The 21,560-nt window shown below is 45.1% G+C and overlaps 1 protein-coding gene across 1 annotated transcript; it reads left to right on the plus strand.

Annotated features, from left to right (window-relative positions):
- Positions 1-5,917: 5,917 nt before the first annotated feature.
- LOC148143592 (uncharacterized) lies at positions 5,918-16,314 on the plus strand. Its single transcript, XM_087974380.1, has 4 exons — positions 5,918-6,293; positions 8,881-8,943; positions 12,206-12,987; positions 14,495-16,314. Exons 3-4 carry the CDS (start codon positions 12,589-12,591, stop codon positions 15,017-15,019), a joined length of 924 nt encoding a protein of 307 aa, XP_087830506.1. The 5' UTR covers positions 5,918-6,293; positions 8,881-8,943; positions 12,206-12,588; the 3' UTR covers positions 15,020-16,314.
- The last annotated feature ends 5,246 nt before the right edge of the window (positions 16,315-21,560 follow it).

Consider the following 21,560-nt stretch of genomic DNA (forward strand, 5'->3'; position numbering starts at 1 on the left):
GACCTTTCAGACTGCCCTACTGTCAATTCCAACTAATCAGATCTTATGTCTTATTTGAATCACAACCCTGAAAAGAGAACATGTTTAATTCGAAGACTAATGAATCAGTTTAAATGCAACCTTTTGGTAACATCTCAGCCTCGGGTCCAGTATGATTCAGTGCCTAAAAAGCAGGAGTCTGCTCCTAGCTTAGAAATTATTCTTGGCCTAACATTGAAGAGATTCTGGCACAATGTGTCAGGAAGCCATTTTATGGTCAAAAGTTTGCCCTCCTGCTTAGAAGCCGTTTTGGAAAATAGTTGTATCTGACTTGTGACCTGTGCAAGGTTAGGAACTCTCCAATTAGCTCAGACTGGTACCTCTTTATGATAGGAGTTTATCTCGCTAGCAGGCACCTAACTCGGCTGGATATGTTTTTCCCACCTGATGAATGGCTTAGGGCCTGTAGGAGTGATTAGTCAAACATACAGAGACCTGTCAATTAACATTTCTTCCTTACGAATTAAGAACATGCAATGTTTTTGTAAACTTTTGTGTAAAGGAAATCACTTTGTAGCAGTACATCAGAGTAACCTGCCAGGACACTTGAAGAGTTGGTCCCCTACTCTCCTAGGTTTCTCGACCCTAGCGAGTTTAGCTTATCGGTATCAGTGGAGCTATTGCTAAATAAAGGGGTGAACTAAAATTAAACTAAACTGCCTGTAAGAGAATTTATTTTATTCCAGACTGTCAAAGAGTACGACCTCTGGGACGAATCGTGAGAGGCTTCAGGTCTGACTCCACAAGGGATTCCCTGGGCTGTCTCAAATCCCTACTTTAACACTCCAACTCATCCATGTTGACAAGTTAGCCTAAACAGTCTAGTCCCATTTGCTAGCACTCGGCCCATATCCCTCTAAACCCTTCCATCTAGATTCCATTCAAATGTTGAAATTATACCAGCCTTCATGACTTCCTCAAGCAGCTAATTCCACACCCACACCACCCTTTGCGTTAAAAGGTTGTCCCTTAAGTCCCTTTTATTTCTTTGCCCTCTCACCGTAAATGTATGCCATCAAGTTCTAGACTCCTCCCAACTCAGAAAAAGACCTTGTCTGTTCATCCTATCAATGTCCCTCATGATTTTATAAATCTCTATAAGGTCGCCTCTCAGCCTCCAACGCTCCAGGGAAAACAGCACCAACCTATTCAGCTTATCCCAATAGCTCAAATCCTCCAACCCTGGCAATGTCCTTCTAAATCGTTTCTGAACCCTTTCAAGTTTCACAACAAACTTCTGACAGGTAGGAGACGAGAACTGCACACAATATTCTAAAAGTGGTCGAACCAGTGCCCTGCACAGCTGCAACATCACCTCCCAACTTCAATACTTGATACTCTGACCAATAAAGGAAAGCATTCCAAACAAAGTGTATAAGTCCTCCTCTGATATGCTTTTCCAAAATGCAGTGCCTCATATGTATCTAAATTAAACTCCATCTGCCACTTCTCAGCCCATTGGCCCATCTGATTAAGGTCCTGTTATCCTCTGAGCTAAGCATCTTCACTGTCCACTACACCTCTAATTTTGGTGTCATCTGCAAACTTAGTAACTATACCGCGTATATTGACATCCACAGCATTTATATAAATGATGAAAACTAGTGGACCCAGCACCCATCCTTGTGGTATACCACTGGTCACAGGCCTCCAGTCTGAAAAGCAACTCTCCACCACCACCCTCTATCTTCCTACGTGTGAGTTGGTTCTGTATCCAAATGGCTAGTTCTCCCTGTATTCCATGATATCTAACCTTGCGAACCTGTCTCCCTTGGGGAATCTTGCCAAACGCCTTACTAAAGTCTATCTAGTACCCTGGCATTTAAGCCGTCAGGCCCAGGGGACTTGTCTGCCCTCAATCCTAATAGTTTGCTGTGTACCTTTTCCCTCTCAACGTTGATTGTTTAAGTTCTATCCTTTCTATCACCTCTGACTTGCCCGTTCCATTAGGAATGGTACTCTTGTCCTCCAGCTTGAAAACTGAGGAAAAGGATTGACTTAGCATCTCTGCCATTTCAGTGTTCCTCCTATTAACTCACTGGTTTCATTTTCCAAGGGACCATAGCGACTCTGTTCCCTTTAGCATGTCAACAGAAGCTTTTGCTATTCTTTTTGATATTTTGTGCTAGGTTTCTTTCGTAATTTATCTTTTTTTTAGTATCCCTTCGTTTTATGTTTGCAAGTTTTCCAATGTTTCAGCCTTCGAGGTCTTGAATAACATTACGGAAAAGACTGAAAATTTTTTAAAACAACGTTAAAACTTAAAGACAAACCCACCTTTCAGGTGGCTGGCGAGGGGAGCAGGGAACACATTGGCCCCGCCCCCATTGTCTCCGATTGGTTGGATGCCTCGTCGAACCGCGCCCACTACACGCGGGGTGACGTCACGGTCTGGTCACCCAGTCCCTGGTGAGTTGGCGCATGTGCAGTGTAGGTCATGTAGCGAGACAAAGGCAGTGTTACTGAGTGTGGGAGAGGAATGGCGCCGGTGGCTTAAGGAACAAGAACAGGACCCGCTGGAAAAGCTGAGCAGCCCTGGCTGCATGTGTCAAGAGAATCCGAGGAAATGTTACGGGTCCAGTGATCCTCCTTCAGAACAGAAACAGGTTTCGGAAACATCCCGGAGAGGTCGCCAGGCCTGAGCGCCCGGGGAGAGGGGACAGTGAGTACCTACCTCGACACTGTCCTATCCCCCCGAGTCCAGGAACTCCCCACATACGTTCGAGACACCACCCACGCCCTCCACCTCCTCCAAGACTTCCGTTTCCCCAGCCCGCAACGCCTCATCTTCACCATGGATACCCAATCCCTCTAACCTCCATCCGCCATGACCAGGGCCTCCAAGCCCTCCGTTTCTGCCTCTCCCGACGTCCCCAACAGTACCCTTCCACCGACACTCTCATTCATCTGCCCGAACTGGTCCTCACCTTTAACAATTTCTCCTTTGAATCCTCCCACTTTCTCCAGACCAAAGAGACAGCCATGGGCACCCGTATGGGCCCCAGCTATGCCTGTCTCTTTGTTGGCTACGTAGAACAGTCCATCTTCCGTAATTAAACCGGCACCACTCCCCACCTCTTTCTCTGCTACATTCATGACTGCATTGGCGCCATCTCGTGCTCCCGCGAGGAGGTTGAGCAAACTTCACCGACACATTCCACCCTGACCTTAAATTTACCTGGACCATCTGACACCTTCCTCTCCATCTCCATTAATAACGACCGACTTGATACCAGCATTTTATAAATCCACCGACTCCCACAGCTACCTGGATTACACCTCTTCCCAATCTACCTCCTGCAAAAATGCCATCCCGTATTCCCAATTCCTTCGCATCCGCCGTATCTGCTCCCAGAAGGACCAGTTCCACCCCAGAACACACCAGATGGTCTCCTTCTTAAGATACCGCAATTTCCCTTCCCACGTGGTTAAAGATGCCCTCCAACGCATCTTGCCCACATCCCGCACCTGCGCCCTCAGACCCTGCCCCTCCAACCGTAATAAGGACAAACGCCCCTGGTACTCACCTTCCACCCTACCAACCTTCGCATAAACCAAATCATCCGCTGACATTTCCGCCACCTCCAAACAGACCCCACCACCAGGGATCTATTTCCCTCCCCATCCCTTTCCACCGTCCGCAAAGACTGTTCCCTCTGTGACTACCTGGTCAGGTCCATGCCCCCCTACAACCCACCCTCCCATACTGGCACCTTCCCCTGCCACCGCAGGAATTGCAAAACCTGTGCGCACACCTCCATCCAAGGCCCTAAAGGAGTCTTCCACACCCATCAAAGTTTTACCTGCACATCCACCAATATCATTTATTGTATCCGTTGCTCCAGATGTGGTCTCCTGTACATTGGGGAGACTGGACGTCTCCTAGTAGAGCGCTTTAGGGAACACCTCTGGGACACCCGCACCAATCAACCACACCGCCCTGTGGCCCAACATTTCAACTCCCACTCACACTCTGCCGAGGACATGGAGGTCCTGGGCTCCTTCACCGCTGCTCCCTCACCACCAGATGCCCGGAGGAAGAACGCCTCATCTTCCGCCTTGGAACACTTCAACCCCAGGGCATCAATGTGGACTTCAACAATTTCCTCATTTCCCCTTCCTCCACCTCATCCCACTTCCAAACTTCCAGCTCAGCACTGTCCCATGACTTGTCCTACCTGCCTATCTCCTTTTCCACCTATCCACTCCACCACCCCCTCCCCCCATATCTATCACCTTCTTCCCACCCCCACTCACCTCTTGTACTCTGTTACTTTCTCCCCACCCCCACCCTTCAGGATCTCTGCCTGTATTCCTGATGAAGGGCTTTTGCCCGAAATGTCAATTTTACTGCTCCTCTGATGCTGCCTGAACTGCTGTGCTTTTCCAGCACCACTCTAATCTAGACTCTGGTTTCCAGCATCTGCAGTCATTGCTTTTACCGAGAGGAGACAGTGAGACAGGGGAGGATTGGAAACCGCGGGAGGAGGGAGACTGGGGAGTTTATAAACTCCTAGGGGAGGCCTGAGGCCGTGAATAAAAGCTCCGCAGGCCCAGTGTTTACTTTGTTTGGGGAAGGACCTCTGGGGGCAACCGGTCGCCATATTCGTGAGGGTACGACGCATGTTGTCTTGGGGCGTGGAGCGTGAGCATCCGTCTTGGTGAGGGCACCATCAACTGTCATTTCTGAGAGAGAATTCCAACTTTGTGGCAGCCTTTGTGTCAACTAGAATTTTCTCATTCTGGATGTAAGTTTGCTCGCTGAGCTGGAAGATCATTTTCAGATGTTTCATCACCATACTGGGTAACATCATCAGTGAGTCGAGTTGAGCACTGGGATTATGTCCTGTTTTCTATTTATGTATTTTGGTTTTAGGATGGTGATATCATTTCCGTTCTTTTTCTTAGAGCATGGTAGATGGGGTCCAAATCAATAAATTTCCAGTTGGAATGACATGTTCCAAGGAATTCTTGTGTGTGTTTCTGGTTGGCTTATTGGATGGTAGCTTGTCATAGGATGGATGTATGGTCCCAGTCAACACGGTGTCCTCCTTTGTCTGTATGTAAAGATACTAGTGATAGTGGATCATGTGATTTTGTGGATCATGTGTTTTTGTGGCTAGTTGATGTTCATATATCCTGGTGGCTCGTTGTATTCCTGTTTATCAGATGTTTGTTACAGTCATAGAATCCCTATGTGTGGAAATATGCCCTTCGGCCCAACAGCTCCATACCGAGCCTGTAGAGAGTATGCCAGCCAAGCCCATTCCTCTACAATTACCCCTGACTTATGTACCACTATGGGCAATTTTAGCATGGCCAATTCACTTAGTCTGCGTATCTTTGGATTGTGGGAGGAAACCGGAGCACCCGGAGGAAACAACACAGACACTGGGAGATTGTGCACACTCCACACAGACAGTCACCCCAGGATGGGATTGAACCCGGGTCCCTGGTGCTGTGAGGCAGCAGTGCTAACCACTGAGCCACTGTGCCGCCCCCTTATATTTCAACAGTCTTTCAACTTTAAACACATTCATCACAGTCTTCCCAGAGGATTAGACTGTTCTCTCTCATTAGAGATGGCTGGTGGTGGTTTATCTTGAGGATCACCACACCTCAGCCGAGGGGAAAGGCCGAGAAGGAGATCCTCACGTTTCTCCAGCTTGGGTGATACATAATGTGAAGCACCTTGGTATACTTTTGTTAAAGAGTTATCATCAGTATTAGCTGCTGCTATTGCTGTCATTTATTGGAAAGACTCATGTCAAGTGAAACAATTTCAGCAAGAAATTAGCAGCTGGCAGAGCTCCCCCACCCAATGCCAAAAAAGTGAATGTTTTTGTTGGTGAAAGAAAATTGGCAAAGAAAAAAAAGTTAAAGTATCATGTACCTTTAGAAAGAGTGGAAGGGTTGATTTTTCAAAATAAATGAAAACAACATTTATGAAATGGAGCAACAAACTAAATTAACAACGCAGGTTTCTTTTCACATAACTGCACGACTGCAAATGTCTGTATTATGGGAAAATGTTATGTACTAAAATATGTTCTTATTTTGTAAAGAGTCAGGTCCACAGGTTTAATTTTGTCAACAGTGATCAATAAGATCTTGATTGATACAGCATCTATGTGAGATACACTGGTAGTTAATATTTGATCGAGTAAGTCTCCAGTGACCACCACAAGAACAAAGTTTTTCCCTGTCTGAACTGTCAGAAAAGATGTGCTTTCTTCACAAATTTTGACTTCTTGGTGTGTTTGTATGTCTTGCAATATTTGATTTTAAACTATGTAATTTACAGTGAAAATGAATTGTTTGTGCTTTTTAATGTTGATTTTAAGGTCGCTGATAAGAAACGATACATGCATTTAGGCCGTCTAAAAATAGAATGTTTTTCATACTCAAAGTTGCTGTGCAAACAAAACACAATTTGGGAGGTGATGGTTGTTCCCTATCTCAAAGCCAATATAAATAATACCTGTGGTGTCAACACATGCAACCACTGCCTTTCACTCTTTTTTTTTGAAAATCATTGGGAATTTAACACATCACACTACTGCAGCAGAATCTGAGCACGTCACATCGGGCTTCCCATCAGGATGCTGGAACAAACCTCAACCTATTTTGGGATGTCGGGGAAAGTGCAAAATAAATCAATCACTGGTATATACCCTGTGGTTAAAGAGCGCTACAACAGTATTGTACGGACATGTCAGCTGTCTTGGTGAGACCTAACTTTACTCTGCGACACCTTGATTGGTTGTCGCTGACTGCATGTAAAACGAAACATTATGGAGTAAAGACATTTTTGCGACTGAAAATGTTTTATTTGGCCTTCAGCAGTCACACCTACAGTTTTACCATATATCTTGCTGCTTATTTTGATTTAACTTGATGATGATATGTAACCTCAGTTGCTAAACAACCCTCAGTGGAGCCTCAAGCGTTATTTGAGATCCAACACAAAAGCCAATTTCTTCCAAATACAAAATGTTGCTGACTACAAAGAAAAATCACACAAAAACATTTATCCACACCCAGATCGATTTACCGCAAGAAATAGCAGTATTGGCCTTCTGCTCCACCATTCAGTGAGATCATGTCTGATCTGATAACCCTCAATTCCATTTTCCTGCCTTTTCCCCAAAACCCTTGATTCCCCACTGATCTTCCTTTGACACCTTCAATTTTTCAGAAGTTTAACTTATCTAGAACTTTGAAGACTGAGACACTTGGACACACAGTACCAACATCAGTCCTTGTTAATTGTCCTTGCTTCTGTGCCATAGAAAATTGTTTTCTGGATCCTTGTTTGAGTCTACAAACTGCTCAATAAGCTCAAACAACCCTCTTCTGTTCTTCTCATGAACCAATATCTCTGATAGCTCCATTTCAATGAAACTGAAAAAGCTTCCTATCACTTTTGGTTGCAGCCAATAGGGCCAATATTAAAGATGATTCTCATTTTTCTAAATACTTGAAATAGATTCAATTAATTTTAAACAAACAAGTTCTGACACATGTTCAGGTTCGTTTGAGAAGTTTAGCAGAATTGTTTTTCTCAGATGGGACAGTGAAACTTCTTTAGATTGTTTCCACTATTGGAGGTCTACCTCCAGTTCTTTTTCTTAGCACATTATAATGATCTTCTGAACTAGTTTTATTTCATTATATCCATCCCTTCAAACAAACCAATTCTTCCCATAAGTAAATTCATCCATCTCCAGCACATTCTAGGTGATATTGTTCCTTAAATTCCATTAAAATGTCCTATCTCTTTCCTTAAATCTATGCCCCCTAATTGCTGAAGCCGTCCACCAAGGGGAACAGTTTCTTCCTATCTAGACCCTAAGTGTCTTATCTGTACAAACAGGTCCTCACCCATCCTTCTCTGCTCTAAGGAAAATACCCTCAGCCAATCTAATCACTCTCATAGCTGAAACCCACCAACATGCACCACCCTGGGTTAGTATTCCCTTCTGCACCCTTTCTAGTGCCATCACATCCTTCTAATAATGTGACGACCAGAATCCAGTACTCCAGCTGTGGCCCAACGAATGTCTTGTACAGTTCCATCATGATCTCCTGGCTCTCATGTTCAATGCCTTAACTATTGAGGGCAAGTATTTCATCTGCCGCCTTAACCATTTCATCCACATGTCCTGTTGCCTTCAAGAATCTATGAACACATATGCCTTTTTCTGATCTTCAGTACATTCTAAGTTCTTGTGATTCTTCATGTACTCCCTTGCCTGTTGATCCTCCTGAAATGTATCATCTCAATCTTTTCAGGATTGAACTCCATCTGTCATTGTTCTGCCCATCTGACCAACCCATCTTTATTGCCCTGTAGTCTAAAACTTTCCTCCTTGCCATATATTAGTGTGGGTTCTGAATTTCTTTTGGGCCTGATTTATTTAGGTTGCTATGTGTTTATTTTGTGGGATATTTTAAGAAGATTGGGAGGACACTTGGATCCAGTATCTGTTTATACCCAAAGAAGAAACTCAAACCAGAATTTTTTTTTTATCCAATGTTTTCCCTGGTAACATTTTCACAATGACTTCAATTCCTGCAACACCCTTAGCTTAACTTAAACTATGTTCAAATCGAGACATTACTGAATGGAGATCATAACTTCTTGTACTATTAAATCTGTCTCCAGCAATGCTGCAAATTAGGTAACCTTGCATTATTATTTTATAACTGTGCTCAAAACCTTTTCTAAAAAGTGACCGGATGAAGATTGAAGTTGACTGAACTGCTTTCTTCATTTTAAAATATTGCCAAAAAAAGTAAATGTTCAACATATGCAATATTTTTCTTTCTCTAAAATAGGTAATGAGGTGAAAGGGAATAATGGACAAAGCAATGAAAACAGTGCTGACTCTAATTCAGCAAGTATGTTCTTTTCAATAAGTTTAATTCCATATTTACATTAATTACAGTTATGTGAGTGACACAAATAACAATACTTTAAGGCTGTTACTTAAGTTTAGAAATTCAATCACACTCTGTGTAGATGGCTTAAAATCATTATATCAAAAGCTTAAAGCGCTTGCATAAAACACAACCTCAGTTATGTTCATTATTTCCCAAAATGGGTTATCAAGTAAAAGGGAAGTATTATTGGAGATTTGATGACAGCGGGCAAAATGGCAACTCTAATTTCGCAAGTATGCAAGGTTTAAGCTTAAAATGCATGACAGGTTTATTTATCCAAGAAATAAGCACCTTTACTCTCTCTAATATTAGCTCCAATTATCAATATTTGATATGAAATTAGAAGATCTAGCTTGAGAAATCTACAACGTATTGCCACATGCTTGCCATAAATACGACAGGAACACAGTAAAAGTAGTGAAAATTAAGTCAGATGTTTGTGGTTACAGATCCATAAGATACAGAAGCAGAATCAGTCCATTCGACTTGTTGAGTCTGCTCCACCATTCGATCATGGCCAATGTTTCTCAACCCCATTCTCCTGCATCCTCCTTGATTTCCTTACTAATCAAGAGCCGACCTTTATCTGTTTTAAAAGCACTCAGTTACTTTCCTCATTTCAGTGGCAATGAGTTCCACAGAGTCAGCTCTTTCTGACTGAAAAAAATCTTCCTTATCTCATCCCAGCATTTCTTGCCACCGAGAACTATGGGGGCAGAATCCATGTCTATACTTCCTTGCATGGTAATTTGTAAATAACATTTGTTTTTTCAGGTTCATTAGCTGCTGCTTAAGTGTGTTGGTAGATTTGTGGGCTACCATGATGCGGAGAGGTTTGAGTTGTCTGGACATCATTTCACAGATGTCTTTGATGTAAGGTAATGTGGCTAGGGTTTCTGCGCATGTGTCTGCTTGTTTGAGTTTGTTGTTGAGAAATCAGCGGACAGGGTTTATTAGGTACCGTTCTTCTTGAATATGTTGTATAAATATTTATCTTCTGCTCTTCGTAGTTCCTGGGTGGTGCAGTGTGTAGTGGCTCGTTGAAATAGTGTTCTATGCAGATTCGTTTGGGATGATTTGCTTCTGCATTAGGTACTTGAGTCTGTGTATGTTGTTTTCCTGTAGACGTTAGTCTGAAGTTCCCTATTGACTGTTCGCTCTACTGACATCTAGGAATGGCACTTTGTTGTTGTTCTCCTCTTTTGTGAATTTTATGCCAGTAAGGATATTGTTGATGGTGTTGTAGGTTTCTTCTAATTTGTTTCATTTTCTGATGACAAAGGTGTCATCACTGTGGCGGACCCAAAATTTGGGTTGGAGCACTGGGAGGGCTGTTTGTTCGAGTCTCTGCATTATTGCTTCTGCTAGGAACCTTGATATTGGTGGTCTCATGGGTGTTCTATTGATTTGTTTGGAGGTCTTGTTATTGAATGTGAAGTGGGTAATAAGATACGGGTCCACAAGCTTGACAATGTTATCTTTGCTGATGAAGTTGGTGCTGTTTGGTGTTTGTGTCTTTGATGGTTCTTGTAGTGTAGTCAGTGTTTCTTTGGCCACGTTGATGTTAATGGATGTGAACGGGGCTGTTATGTCAAAGGACAGCATAATTTCATCCTGTTCTATCTTGGTGTCTTTGGTGTTCAGGAATTCTTGGGTAGAGTGAATGGAGTGGCATGAATCTTCGACTTGGTGTTTTAGTCTTCACTGGAGGTCTTTGACTAGTCTGTATATTGGTGGTGTTCCGGGTAGTGAGACTATGGGCCTGAGGCGGGCGGGGGGCTCCTAGTTTGAAGAGGAGGAGAACAACAACAAAGTGCCATTTCCTGGATGTCACAGTAGAGCGAACAGTCAATGGGGAACTTCACACTAGCGTCTACAAGAAACAATACACACGGACCAAATACCTAACTACAGAAGCAATCATCCCAACGCCCACAAACGAAGCTGCATCAGGAGATTATTTCAACGAGCCACCACACATTGCAGCACAGAGGAACTGCGAAGAGCAGAAGAGAAATATGTATACGTACTCAAGAACGGATACCCAATAAACCCAGTCCACCGATTTCTCATTGATGCTTCCAAGCTAACCCTCAAATTTGGTTTGTCCCTGCATTCTTTCCTGGCTGTCTTTTGTGGGTTTTGAAAACTTTCCCAATCCTCTGACTGAGGATAAGAGTTGGGAAGTTGTGTTGTGGCTGTACAATATTCCACTTTTAGAATATTGTGTGCAATTCTGGTCTCGCTCCTATCAGAATGATGTTGTGAAACTTGAAAGGGTTCAGAACACATTTAAAAGGATGTTGCCAGGGTTTGAGCTGAATGGGCTGGGCTGTTTTTCCTCGTGCATCAGAGGCTGAGGGGTGACTGAGAGTCAATAATAAAATCATGAGAGGCATGGATAGGGTAAATAGACAAGGACATTTCCCTGGGTGAGAGAGTCCAGAACTAGAAGGTAAAAGGTTTAGGGTGGAGGAGGGCAAGATTGAAAAGGGTCCTAAGGAGTAACCTTTTCATGCAGAGGGTGGTGTGTGTAAGGAATGAGCTGCCAGAGGAAGTGGTGGATGTTGATACAGCTATGACATTTAAAAGGCATCTGGGTAGGTATATGAATAGGAAAGATTAGGAGGGATATGGGCCAAGTGCTGGTAAATGGGACTAGATTAGGCTAGGATATCTGGTTGGCCCGAAGGGGCTGTTTCCGTGCTGTAGATCTGACTCTGGCTTGCCACTAACATTTGCCATGTCTGTATGTTTAGTTTCTCTCGGGTTGTCTGTGTCAATGCCTTAATGTCACATTCCACCCACCACATACCACCACCACCACACGGACGATAACCAATTCATGTCTTTTTTTTTATCAAGAAGCTGTATTGCAGATTCAACCTGAATTTACACTTGTTTTGCTTCCCAAAATCAGACTTGCTCACTCTCAGCAATATCCCAATATCCTGAAGATAATAATTTTCACGTGGTGTTATCCAAAATTCGAAGGTGTCAGTCCTGACGTTTTTGCTTTTTCTGTCCCTGTAAGATCCTGAATCAGCAACTTCAGGAGAATTAATTTGAGGGAGTGAGAATAGAGGAAGAGAGAGTGAGTGGGATGCTTTCAATTTTGTGGAACAGCAAAAGAAAAAAATGTTCTGCAGAAAGTGGAGTAGCTTGTTCTGAATTTCTACCCTGGACTGACCGTGATGACTGTTGTAATCTCTTTTTCCAGAGTATTTGAAGATGTGAAGACTGAAGTTTAAAAATCAACAGATGAAGGGCCTATGCCTGAATCGTCGATTCTCCTGCTGTTTGGATGCTGCCTGACCTGCTGTGCTGTTCCAGCACCGCACTTTTCAACTCCTCTCCAGCGTCTACAGTCCCCACTTTCACATCAATGTCTGACAGTCACTCAATCCATCGGGACCTCAACGATTTTGAACTATGATTCTGTGAGAAGGAGCAAAACATTTTGGTTCCTGTTTCAGTCCATTTTCAGCATTAGTGGGACTGGATGAGAGTCTCTACTGTTACAGCGCACTGTGTGTAAAGCCTGAAACAGTTATCCAGCCAGGAAAAAGGAATTTACTGTGGGCAGGGGCTGTAGCTGCGGCCATGGTGAAACCAGAGGAATCCCACACCGTGGAGAAACCATGGAAGTGTTGCGACTGCGGGAGAGGCTTCCATGCCCCATCTGTCCTGGAGATTCATCGGCGAAGTCACACTGGGGAAAGGCCATTCTCCTGCCCCGAGTGCGGGAAAGGCTTTACTTGCTCCTCCCACCTGCTGGACCACCGCCGAGTCCACATTGGGGAGAAGCCATTCTCCTGCCCTGAGTGTGGGAAGGGGTTCACCTACTCCTCCCACCTGCTGGCCCACCAGCGCGTCCACGCTGGGGAGAGGCCCTTCCCTTGCTCTGAATGTGGGAAGGCCTTCAGCAAATCCTCGGACCTGCTGAAGCACCAACGGGTCCACAGAGGGGAGAGGCCATTCAGCTGCCCTGAATGCGGGAAGGCCTTCAGTGATTTCTCTACCCTGCTGAGGCACCAGTGGGTCCACACGGGGAAAAGACCGTACTCGTGCCCTGAGTGCAGGAAGGGCTTCACCCGCTCTTCTGCTCTGCTGACCCATCTGCGGGTCCACACGGGTGAGAAGCCCTTTAGCTGCCCAGAGTGCAGGATGGCCTTCAGCAGGTCTTCCCACCTGCTGAGGCACCAGCGGGTCTACACTGGGGAGAGGCCCTTAGAACATAGAACATAGAACAATACAGCACAGAACAGGCCCTTCGGCCCACGATGTTGTGCCGAACTTCTAACCTAGATTAAGTACACATCCATGTACCTATCCAAATGCCGCTTAAAGGTCGCCAATGATTCCGACTCTACCACTCCCACGGGCAGCGCATTCCATGCCCCCACCACTCTCTGGGTAAAGAACCCACCCCTGACATCTCCCCTATACCTTCCACCCTTCACCTTAAATTTATGTCCCCTTGTAACACTCTGTTGTACCCGGGGAAAAAGTTTCTGACTGTCTACTCTATCTATTCCTCTGATCATCTTATAAACCTCTATCAAGTCACCCCTCATCCTTCGCCGTTCCAACGAGAAAAGGCCGAGAGCTCTCAACCTATCCTCGTACGACTTCCTCTCCATTCCAGGCAACATCCTGGTAAATCTTCTCTGCACCCTCTCCAAAGCTTCCACATCTTTCCTAAAGTGAGGCGACCAGAACTGCACACAGTACTCCAACTGTGGCCTAACCAAAGTCCTGTACAGCTGCAACATCACTTCACGACTCTTGAATTCAATCCCTCTGCTAATGAACGATAATACTCCATAGGCCTTCTTACAAACTCTATCCACCTGAGTGGCAACCTTCAAAGATCTATGTACATAGACCCCAAGATCCCTCTGTTCCTCCACCTGACTAAGAACCCTACCATTAACCCTGTATTCCGCATTCTTATTTGTTCTTCCAAAATGGACAACCTCACACTTGGCAGGGTTGAACTCCATCTGCCACTCCTCAGCCCAGCTCTGCATCATATCTAAGTCCCTCTGCAGCCGACAACAGCCCTCCTCACTGTCCACAACTCCACCTATCTTCGTATCATCTGCAAATTTACTGACCCACCCTTCGACTCCCTCATCTAAGTCATTAATAAAAATTACAAACAGCAGAGGACCCAGAACTGATCCCTGCGAAACTCCACTTGTAACTGGGCTCCAGGCTGAATATTTACCATCTACCACCACTCTCTGCCTTCGACCGGTTAGCCAGTTTTCTATCCAATTGGCCAAATTTCCCTCTGTCCCATGCCTCTTGACTTTCCGCATAAGCCTACCATGGGGAACCTTTTCAAATGCCTTACTAAAATCCATGTACACTACATCCACTGCTCTTCCCTCATCCACATGCTTGGTCACCTCCTCGAAGAATTCAATAAGACTTGTAAGGCAAGACCTACCCTTCACAAATCCGTGCTGGCTGTCCCTTCTCCTGCCTCCAGTGCGGAAAGTGCTTTACCCAGCCCTCCAACCTGCTGACCCACCAGCGGATCCACACCTGCGAGAGACCGTTCTCCTGCCCCGAGTGCGGGAAGGGTTTTGCTGTTTCCTCTCACCTCGTGGCCCACCGGCGGGTCCACACAGGGGAGAGGCCATTCAGTTGTCCCGAGTGCGGGAAGGCCTTCAGCAATTCCTCTGCCCTGCTTCGGCACCAGCGCGTCCACACTGGAGAGAAGCCGTTCTCCTGCCCCGAGTGCGGGAAGGGCTTTACCCGCTCCTCCACACTGCTGACCCACCGGCGGGTCCACACGGGGGAGAGGCCATTCAGCTGCCCCGAGTGCAGGAAGGCCTTCAGTGATTCCTCTGCCCTGCTGAAGCACCAGCGAGTCCACACCGGGGAGAGGCCCTTCAGCTGCCCTGAGTGCGGGAAGAGGTTTACATTTTCCCGCAACTTGCGGAAGCACCAGCGGGGGCACCAGCGCTCACAACAATCAGATTCCACCGCTGACATTGCCATGAGTCCCGCCCAGGACTAATTCTCCTGACAGTGGGTGCAGTGGGAGAGTTGGTGCACTGTATTTGTTTTCCATTGGACTGCAACCTCACGGCTCAGGGGTGGCATTGTGACTCAGTGATTAGCACTGCCTCATGGCACCAAGAACCAAGGATCAATTCCACCCTTGGGGCGACTGTCTGTGTGGAGTTTGTGGAGGGGAGGAGAATGGATGAGATAAGAAACCGCTGCCTTTCTTGAGACAAGTCTCCCGGAGAGAAGTTGCTGACTGACTGTCTGATCTGTTGATCCTCACAGTGCCCCATTGCCCTCAGTTAATTGGAGGAGGTCCACACGGATGTACCGAAGCCCCTCTTTAGACAGTGGAAGGAAACCTGTGCAGACAGGGAAAACATGCAAACTCCACACAGACAGTTACCTGAGGCTGGAATTGAACCTGGGTCCCTTATGCTGTGAGGTAGCAATGTTAAGCAGTGTGCCACCCCAATATGTTATAAAACTGGAATAAACCTACTAAGTTGGAAATGTGTCCATACCAAGAACTTACTGTAAATGTTTGGAAGCAAACGTCCACCGGAATTGTCTTTGGGATGGTTCCAAAACTAACTTCGTTAATGATTGAAATTACTTTGACCTCTGGAACTGTCTGCCAGAGAGTGTGTTGGAGTCAGATTCAATTATGGATCATTAAACTGAAAAGGAAAGCAATTGCAGTGTTCAGTGAAGAATAGTACAAGGTACTGTAGTGGGCGGCACGGTGGCACAGTGGTTAGCACAGTGGAGATCCGGGTTCAATTCCCGCCTCAGGCGACTGACTGTGTGGAGTTTGCACGTTCTCCCCGTGTCTGCATGGGTTTCCTCCGGGTGCTCCGGTTTCCTCCCACAGTCCAAAGATGTGCAGGTCAGGTGAATTGGCCATACTAAATTGCCCGTAGTGTTAGGTAAGGGGTAGATGTAGGGATATGGGTGGGTTGCGCTTCGGCGGGGCGGTGTGGACTTGTTGGGCCGAAGGGCCTGTTTCCACACTGTAAGTAATCTAATCTAATATGAGTTTCCTGATTGGGGCTGTTCACTTGCTCCTGTTACCATTTCAGGTTGGTAACTTTTCGTTAGCATCCTGCACATGTTGGGATTTTTTCTCCTTTCTATATCTCCTTGAGTGACTCAGTGACAAATCTAGTTTATGAATTGTTCCTATGATATCTCATGAGAGGGTTTATGATATTCACAGTGTGTCCAAGTGACGAAAAACAAACTGTTCATCTTAAATATTTGATTTTAAACAATGGAAATAAAATTAATGTTTGGAAAACACAACTTGCTGTGTAGTAAGATAATCAGAAATAGGAATAGGAGTAAGTAATTGACCGTTGAGATGCTCTGTCTTTCATTTATCTAAATTCTCTTTCCTACACTTGTTTTTTCATGACTTCATCTGCTGAAGTGACTACACTCCAAAAGCTTGTGATTTCAACATAAGAGCATAAGAACTAGGAGCAAGAGTCAGCCTTCCGGCCCTTCGCGTCTGCTCCACCACTCAATAAGATCATGACTAATCTTTTCGTGGACTATGCTGCACTTATCTGCGTTTTCACCATATCCTTAATTCTTTTATTTTTCAAAAACGTATCTACTGATTCTAGTGATTGCTGAAGTAATGTCAAATACTTCCCTGGGCAAGGAATTCCATAGATTAACAACCCGCTGGGTGAAGAAGTTTCTTCTCAGTTCAGTTTTAAACCTGCTTCCTCTAATCTTGAGGCCATGCGCTCTTATCCTAGTCTCACCTACCAATGCAACATCCTACTTTTATTTCTTTCATAATTTAATATATTTCTGTAAGATCCCCTCCAAACAAACCTGCTGGACTATAACCTGGTGTCATGTGACTTATGACTAAAAAATTTATTACGCATCCTCATAGCTGTGGGATTTCAGGGCTCGAAGATAGGGACACTACCACTGCGCCATAAAAAAAACCCTCTGCAGCAAATAGGCCTTCTTCTATTGAATGAATGGGCAGTGGTTCCTTCTCAACATGGGATACAAATATTATACCCTCAGAGCCCATTACACTAAATTGAGCCCTCTTCGGTTGAATGAATGGATGCGGAGGTGCCAGAGTTGAATTGGTTGATAACGTTAAAAATCACATCTTCCCCCTGAATATGTGACATTACCGCTATTGCCGCAGAGCCCGTTGCAGTAAATTGGGTCATCTGCTGTTGAATGAATGAACGGGAATGAAAAGGGCGGATACACTGATGTGGTTGTGAAATTCCCAACCAATCCCAAAGCTTGTGGTCGGTACCGACTAATCGGAGAGAGAGATTACAGAAGGTTGGACCAACACGACACGGAATGCCAGCTGCCATTGGTCAGGTGGAGTAAGGTGCGCTCTGATTGGAGGGGACGCGGATGACGAGCGTCACTGAAGGAGGAGACGGTAAAAAGAAGAAAAACAAAGATGGCGGCGCGAGGCTGCGGTTTTCTCATCGACTCAGCGGGCGGTTTCTGACAGAGGGAGGGGCAGACAGGCATCGTTTACCTCAGAAAATACCTTTAAAATACATTTCAAATTAAAGTTGGACCTTTTCAAACAAAAGTTGTGAAAAAAAGGAGACAGTCCCCGGTGGGGTTTATTGTTTATTTGTGTATAATTCCCGGGGCCCGGGAAGGGGGAGGTGACGGTTACCGGGTGAACGAGAAAACAAATTAAAAATGTCGGCGGTGGAGGAGAGAGAGCCGGCGCTCGCGGCTTCTTCGGCGGCGGCCGGAGCCCAGGAGCTCAACAACCCCCCGGAGCTGGAGGAAGGTCCGAGCTCCAAGAAGCGGGGGGTCCGGCTGGAGGCTGGATTTGCTCAAGGCTTGTATCTATTAAATTATTTAAATGGTACCTACTGTATGGGGGTATGGTTTACATTAAAACCGGAGGGTCATGTCAGTGTTTGTTTATATTGAGCAGTTGTAGTTGGTAAAATACACTCCCTGGAGGAGCACCTTCTATGATGCTGCATTTCTTGCCTTCTGCCCTTCCCCCATTTGTTATCTCCCATTTGATTTTACATTTTATTTGGTCAAATTTAATTTCATATTAATGAGACTTGGTATTCACTGTGTGTTATTAATTTGTTTGTTGGATTATTGTAAGAAAAAATTAATGGTGTCATGTCATTTCTGATGTCAGAGTTTGACATTGAATGTGCAGATGTGAATATCAGTCAGTTGTGAAAATAAATCAAGAACTTGTGGTTCTGACAAAAAAAACAGTTCACTGATATTCATTGCATTGTCTCATTTGAGTCTGACCAACAAACCATTTCATGTAGTCACCCAATTTAATTAAAATTTTCTTTGACTTAATTGAAGAAAATAACCCTGGCAGGCTAAGATTTGTACAATTTGTTTATAAGATTTATTTATACATCCCTTGCTCTCGATGTGGTCTCTGCCATATTGGGAGACTGGACACCAACTTGCAGAACATTTCAGGGAACAGCCCTGGGACACCTAAACTAAACGACCCCACTGCCTTGTTTCTGAACGCTTTAACTTCCCCTCCCAATCTGTCAAAGACACGCAAGTACTCTGCTGCCTCCCTCTTCCAGCTCTAGCTACCTGACACTTGTAGGAAGAACACCTCGTCTTCTGCCTTGGGACCCACTAACTACATGGGATCAATGTAAATTTCACCAGTTTCTTTATTCCCCCCCCCCCCCCCCCATACCACACACCTTGTTCCAGATCCAGAGTTGAAAAATGTGGCGCTGGAAAAATGCCTAGAGGCCATGCCTCTAGGAATTCCCTGGCTGTTCTCTGGCATGGCACTCATCCACAGATTCTCTCAACAAACACATTGACCTGGACCCAATATACCGGCCACTGCAGCAGACAGTTGGAACTGACAACCGGCAGTGGCAGAGACAAACCACTATGATTGCTGGAGGAAACATCACAGGAGCGCTTCACAAGAGGATCCCTAGCACTGAGGATGTCACCTGGACAGGGAATGAAACGTCTGCAACAAAAATTCCCAGCTCGGCGAACAGAACCACAACAATGAGCACCCGAGCTACAAATCTTCTCACAAACTTTGAATTGAGCATTGAAGTTGGGACATCCTGTTGCAACTGTCACACATGCCACACAACACAAGGCGTGGTCCTTCTCTGACTTACCATCCCTTTGAATATCAGGGGGAAGACACCCCCTTCAATTGTAACATTCAGGAAAGATGCCTTATTTCAACAAAAATGTGCTGTGCTCACAGATGTTTGGACAGAGAAAGGGAGTTGCAGTCTGGGGTGAAGCTCAATCTTCATTCAGAGAAAGAGAGGAGCAGCAGTAGCTTCAGAAGCTCATGGTCCAACTTGCGCATTCAGACAACAGGGGGGCTCTTCTGGGAATGAAGCAATGTCTCCCCCTTTCCATTCCTTATCCTGGGAGGGAAAGAGAAGGGGGGAAGCACTGTTCACTTGCAGCAACGGGAGGCAGAGAGTATGAATCCAAGCAGGGATCAGACTCTGCAAAAGTCAGTTTCAGTCGGCTTCTTCTGGAATATCGTGTGCAATTCTGGTCTCCCTCCTATAGGCAGGGTGTTGTGAAACTTGAAAGGATTCAGGGAAGAGTCACAAGGCTGTTGCCAGGGTCGGAGGGTTTGAACCACAAGGAGAGGCTGAATAAGCTGGGGCTGTTTTCCCTAGAGCATCGCAGGCTGAGTGTGTGTTTTTTAAAGAGGCTTATGAAAATTGAGGAGTGTGGATGGGGTGAATAGACAAGGTCGTTTCCCTGGGATATGGGGAGTGCAGAACTAGAGGGCATAGGTTTAGGGCGAAGGGGGAGAAATTTGAAAGGACCTTGCAGTCAACCTTTTTTTGCAGAGGGTGATGCGTGTATGGAATGAGCTGCCAGAGGAAGTGGTGGAGGCATCTGGATGGGTATATGAAAAGGAAGGGCTTAGATGGATATGGACCAAGTGATGGCAAATGGAACTAGACTAATTTTGAATATCCGGTCGGCATGGACAAGTTAGATTGAAGGATCTGTTTCTGTGCTTTATGTCTCTAACTGTATGACTGGTGAAAAGCATTGACATTCGTCGAAACATTTATGCAACAGAAAATTATAAGAGGGTAAAGATAAACCTCACGTCATTGATCAATGAATCCTGGTGTGGTATGGCTGTATTTCCAGTAATAGTCAGTATGGCATGGAAGGAGTCCAAAACGACGGCTTCTTTTACAGAAACTCACACGTAAATCCGAGTCTTCTGGGAATCTAAGACAACCGTGCGTTAATATAAGACAGATAAGTCTGGGGTATATGGTACATATTTGATGGAATGTTTATGGCTCTCAAAGCCTGATTTTCAGTGTTTCTGGGCTCATAATATTGCACTGAAGCATATTGTATATCTTCAGTAAGAACGTCAATACCGCATGATAGATGTCCATTCAGCAACTTGAGTGAACTCTTCATGGAGTATGCAATCCACCACATTACCTTGCTGTATACATTGACATAAAGATCAGCACAAAGATCTTGGGTATTAAGAGAGGAAAGAATGTTCCACAGAAACTAGAATTGTGTGTTCTGATTTTCTATTGTGGACTGACAGCAATGACCTTTGCAATCTATTTCCACAGGAATATTACAAGAGAAGAATTTGGAGGCAGAAATCTCAGACCAAACATCACATCGAAGTCTGACAGTCGCTTGATTCACCAGGACTTGGATATTGATAGCCTTGAAAACAAAGGGGAGAAGGTCTGTCTGCTGAGGTTTTAAACGTCAGTGTGACTGGAAACTCAGAGTCTCACATACCCACACACCAGAGTAGTGACTGGAACATGCTTTACAGACTGAATGAGAGTCCTCCAATTACCAGTCCACCAGTAACACCACACCTATGCTGTAAGTGTGAGCGAGTTTCAACTGATTGTTGAACCTGGAGAAATAAGAGGACACCTGCACCATGGAGAAATCATGAAAATGCAGGGAGTGTAGGAACAGTTTTCCTTCCCCACCTGCCCGATATTCATCAGCATTTATACACAGGGCAGCGGCCATTCACCTACATTCAGCACAGGAAAGGCTTCATTCAGTCGCATCACCTCCTGGTCCACATTGGGGAGAAACTGCTCATCTGCCCTGTGTGCTGAAGCAGATGAAGGACATTTTTTTTTATCCTGGATGGAGCATACTGCAGGTATACCTGAAATAGATACATTTGTCTCTGTCCCATTGAGTCTCCAGCACAGGGCCAGGCTGGGCTGCTCAATTGGTGTCTCAGTGTTTATTCTCCATCTGAGCCTCCATCTACCCCTCTTCATTGCTCCCCCATCTCCCCTCCATCAGCATAAAGATATCCCCCACTTTTCGAAAGTTCACTTTACACTACTTCACTTTTACAAAAGACCTACATTAATACCTGTTCTCACAAACCGAAAGAAATCCGAAGAGGATTGTCGCTTTTACAAAGAAAGGCATAATATAAATTAATTCATGGTAACTGCTTCTTCGCTTTAGGCCATTTCGGCTTATGAAAGGAACACTCTACTTTC

This window comes from Chiloscyllium plagiosum, unplaced genomic scaffold (assembly GCF_037043375.1).
Source record: "Chiloscyllium plagiosum isolate Xiang-an unplaced genomic scaffold, Cpla_swu_hap1 HiC_scaffold_27, whole genome shotgun sequence".
Classification (NCBI taxonomy): domain Eukaryota; kingdom Metazoa; phylum Chordata; class Chondrichthyes; order Orectolobiformes; family Hemiscylliidae; genus Chiloscyllium; species Chiloscyllium plagiosum.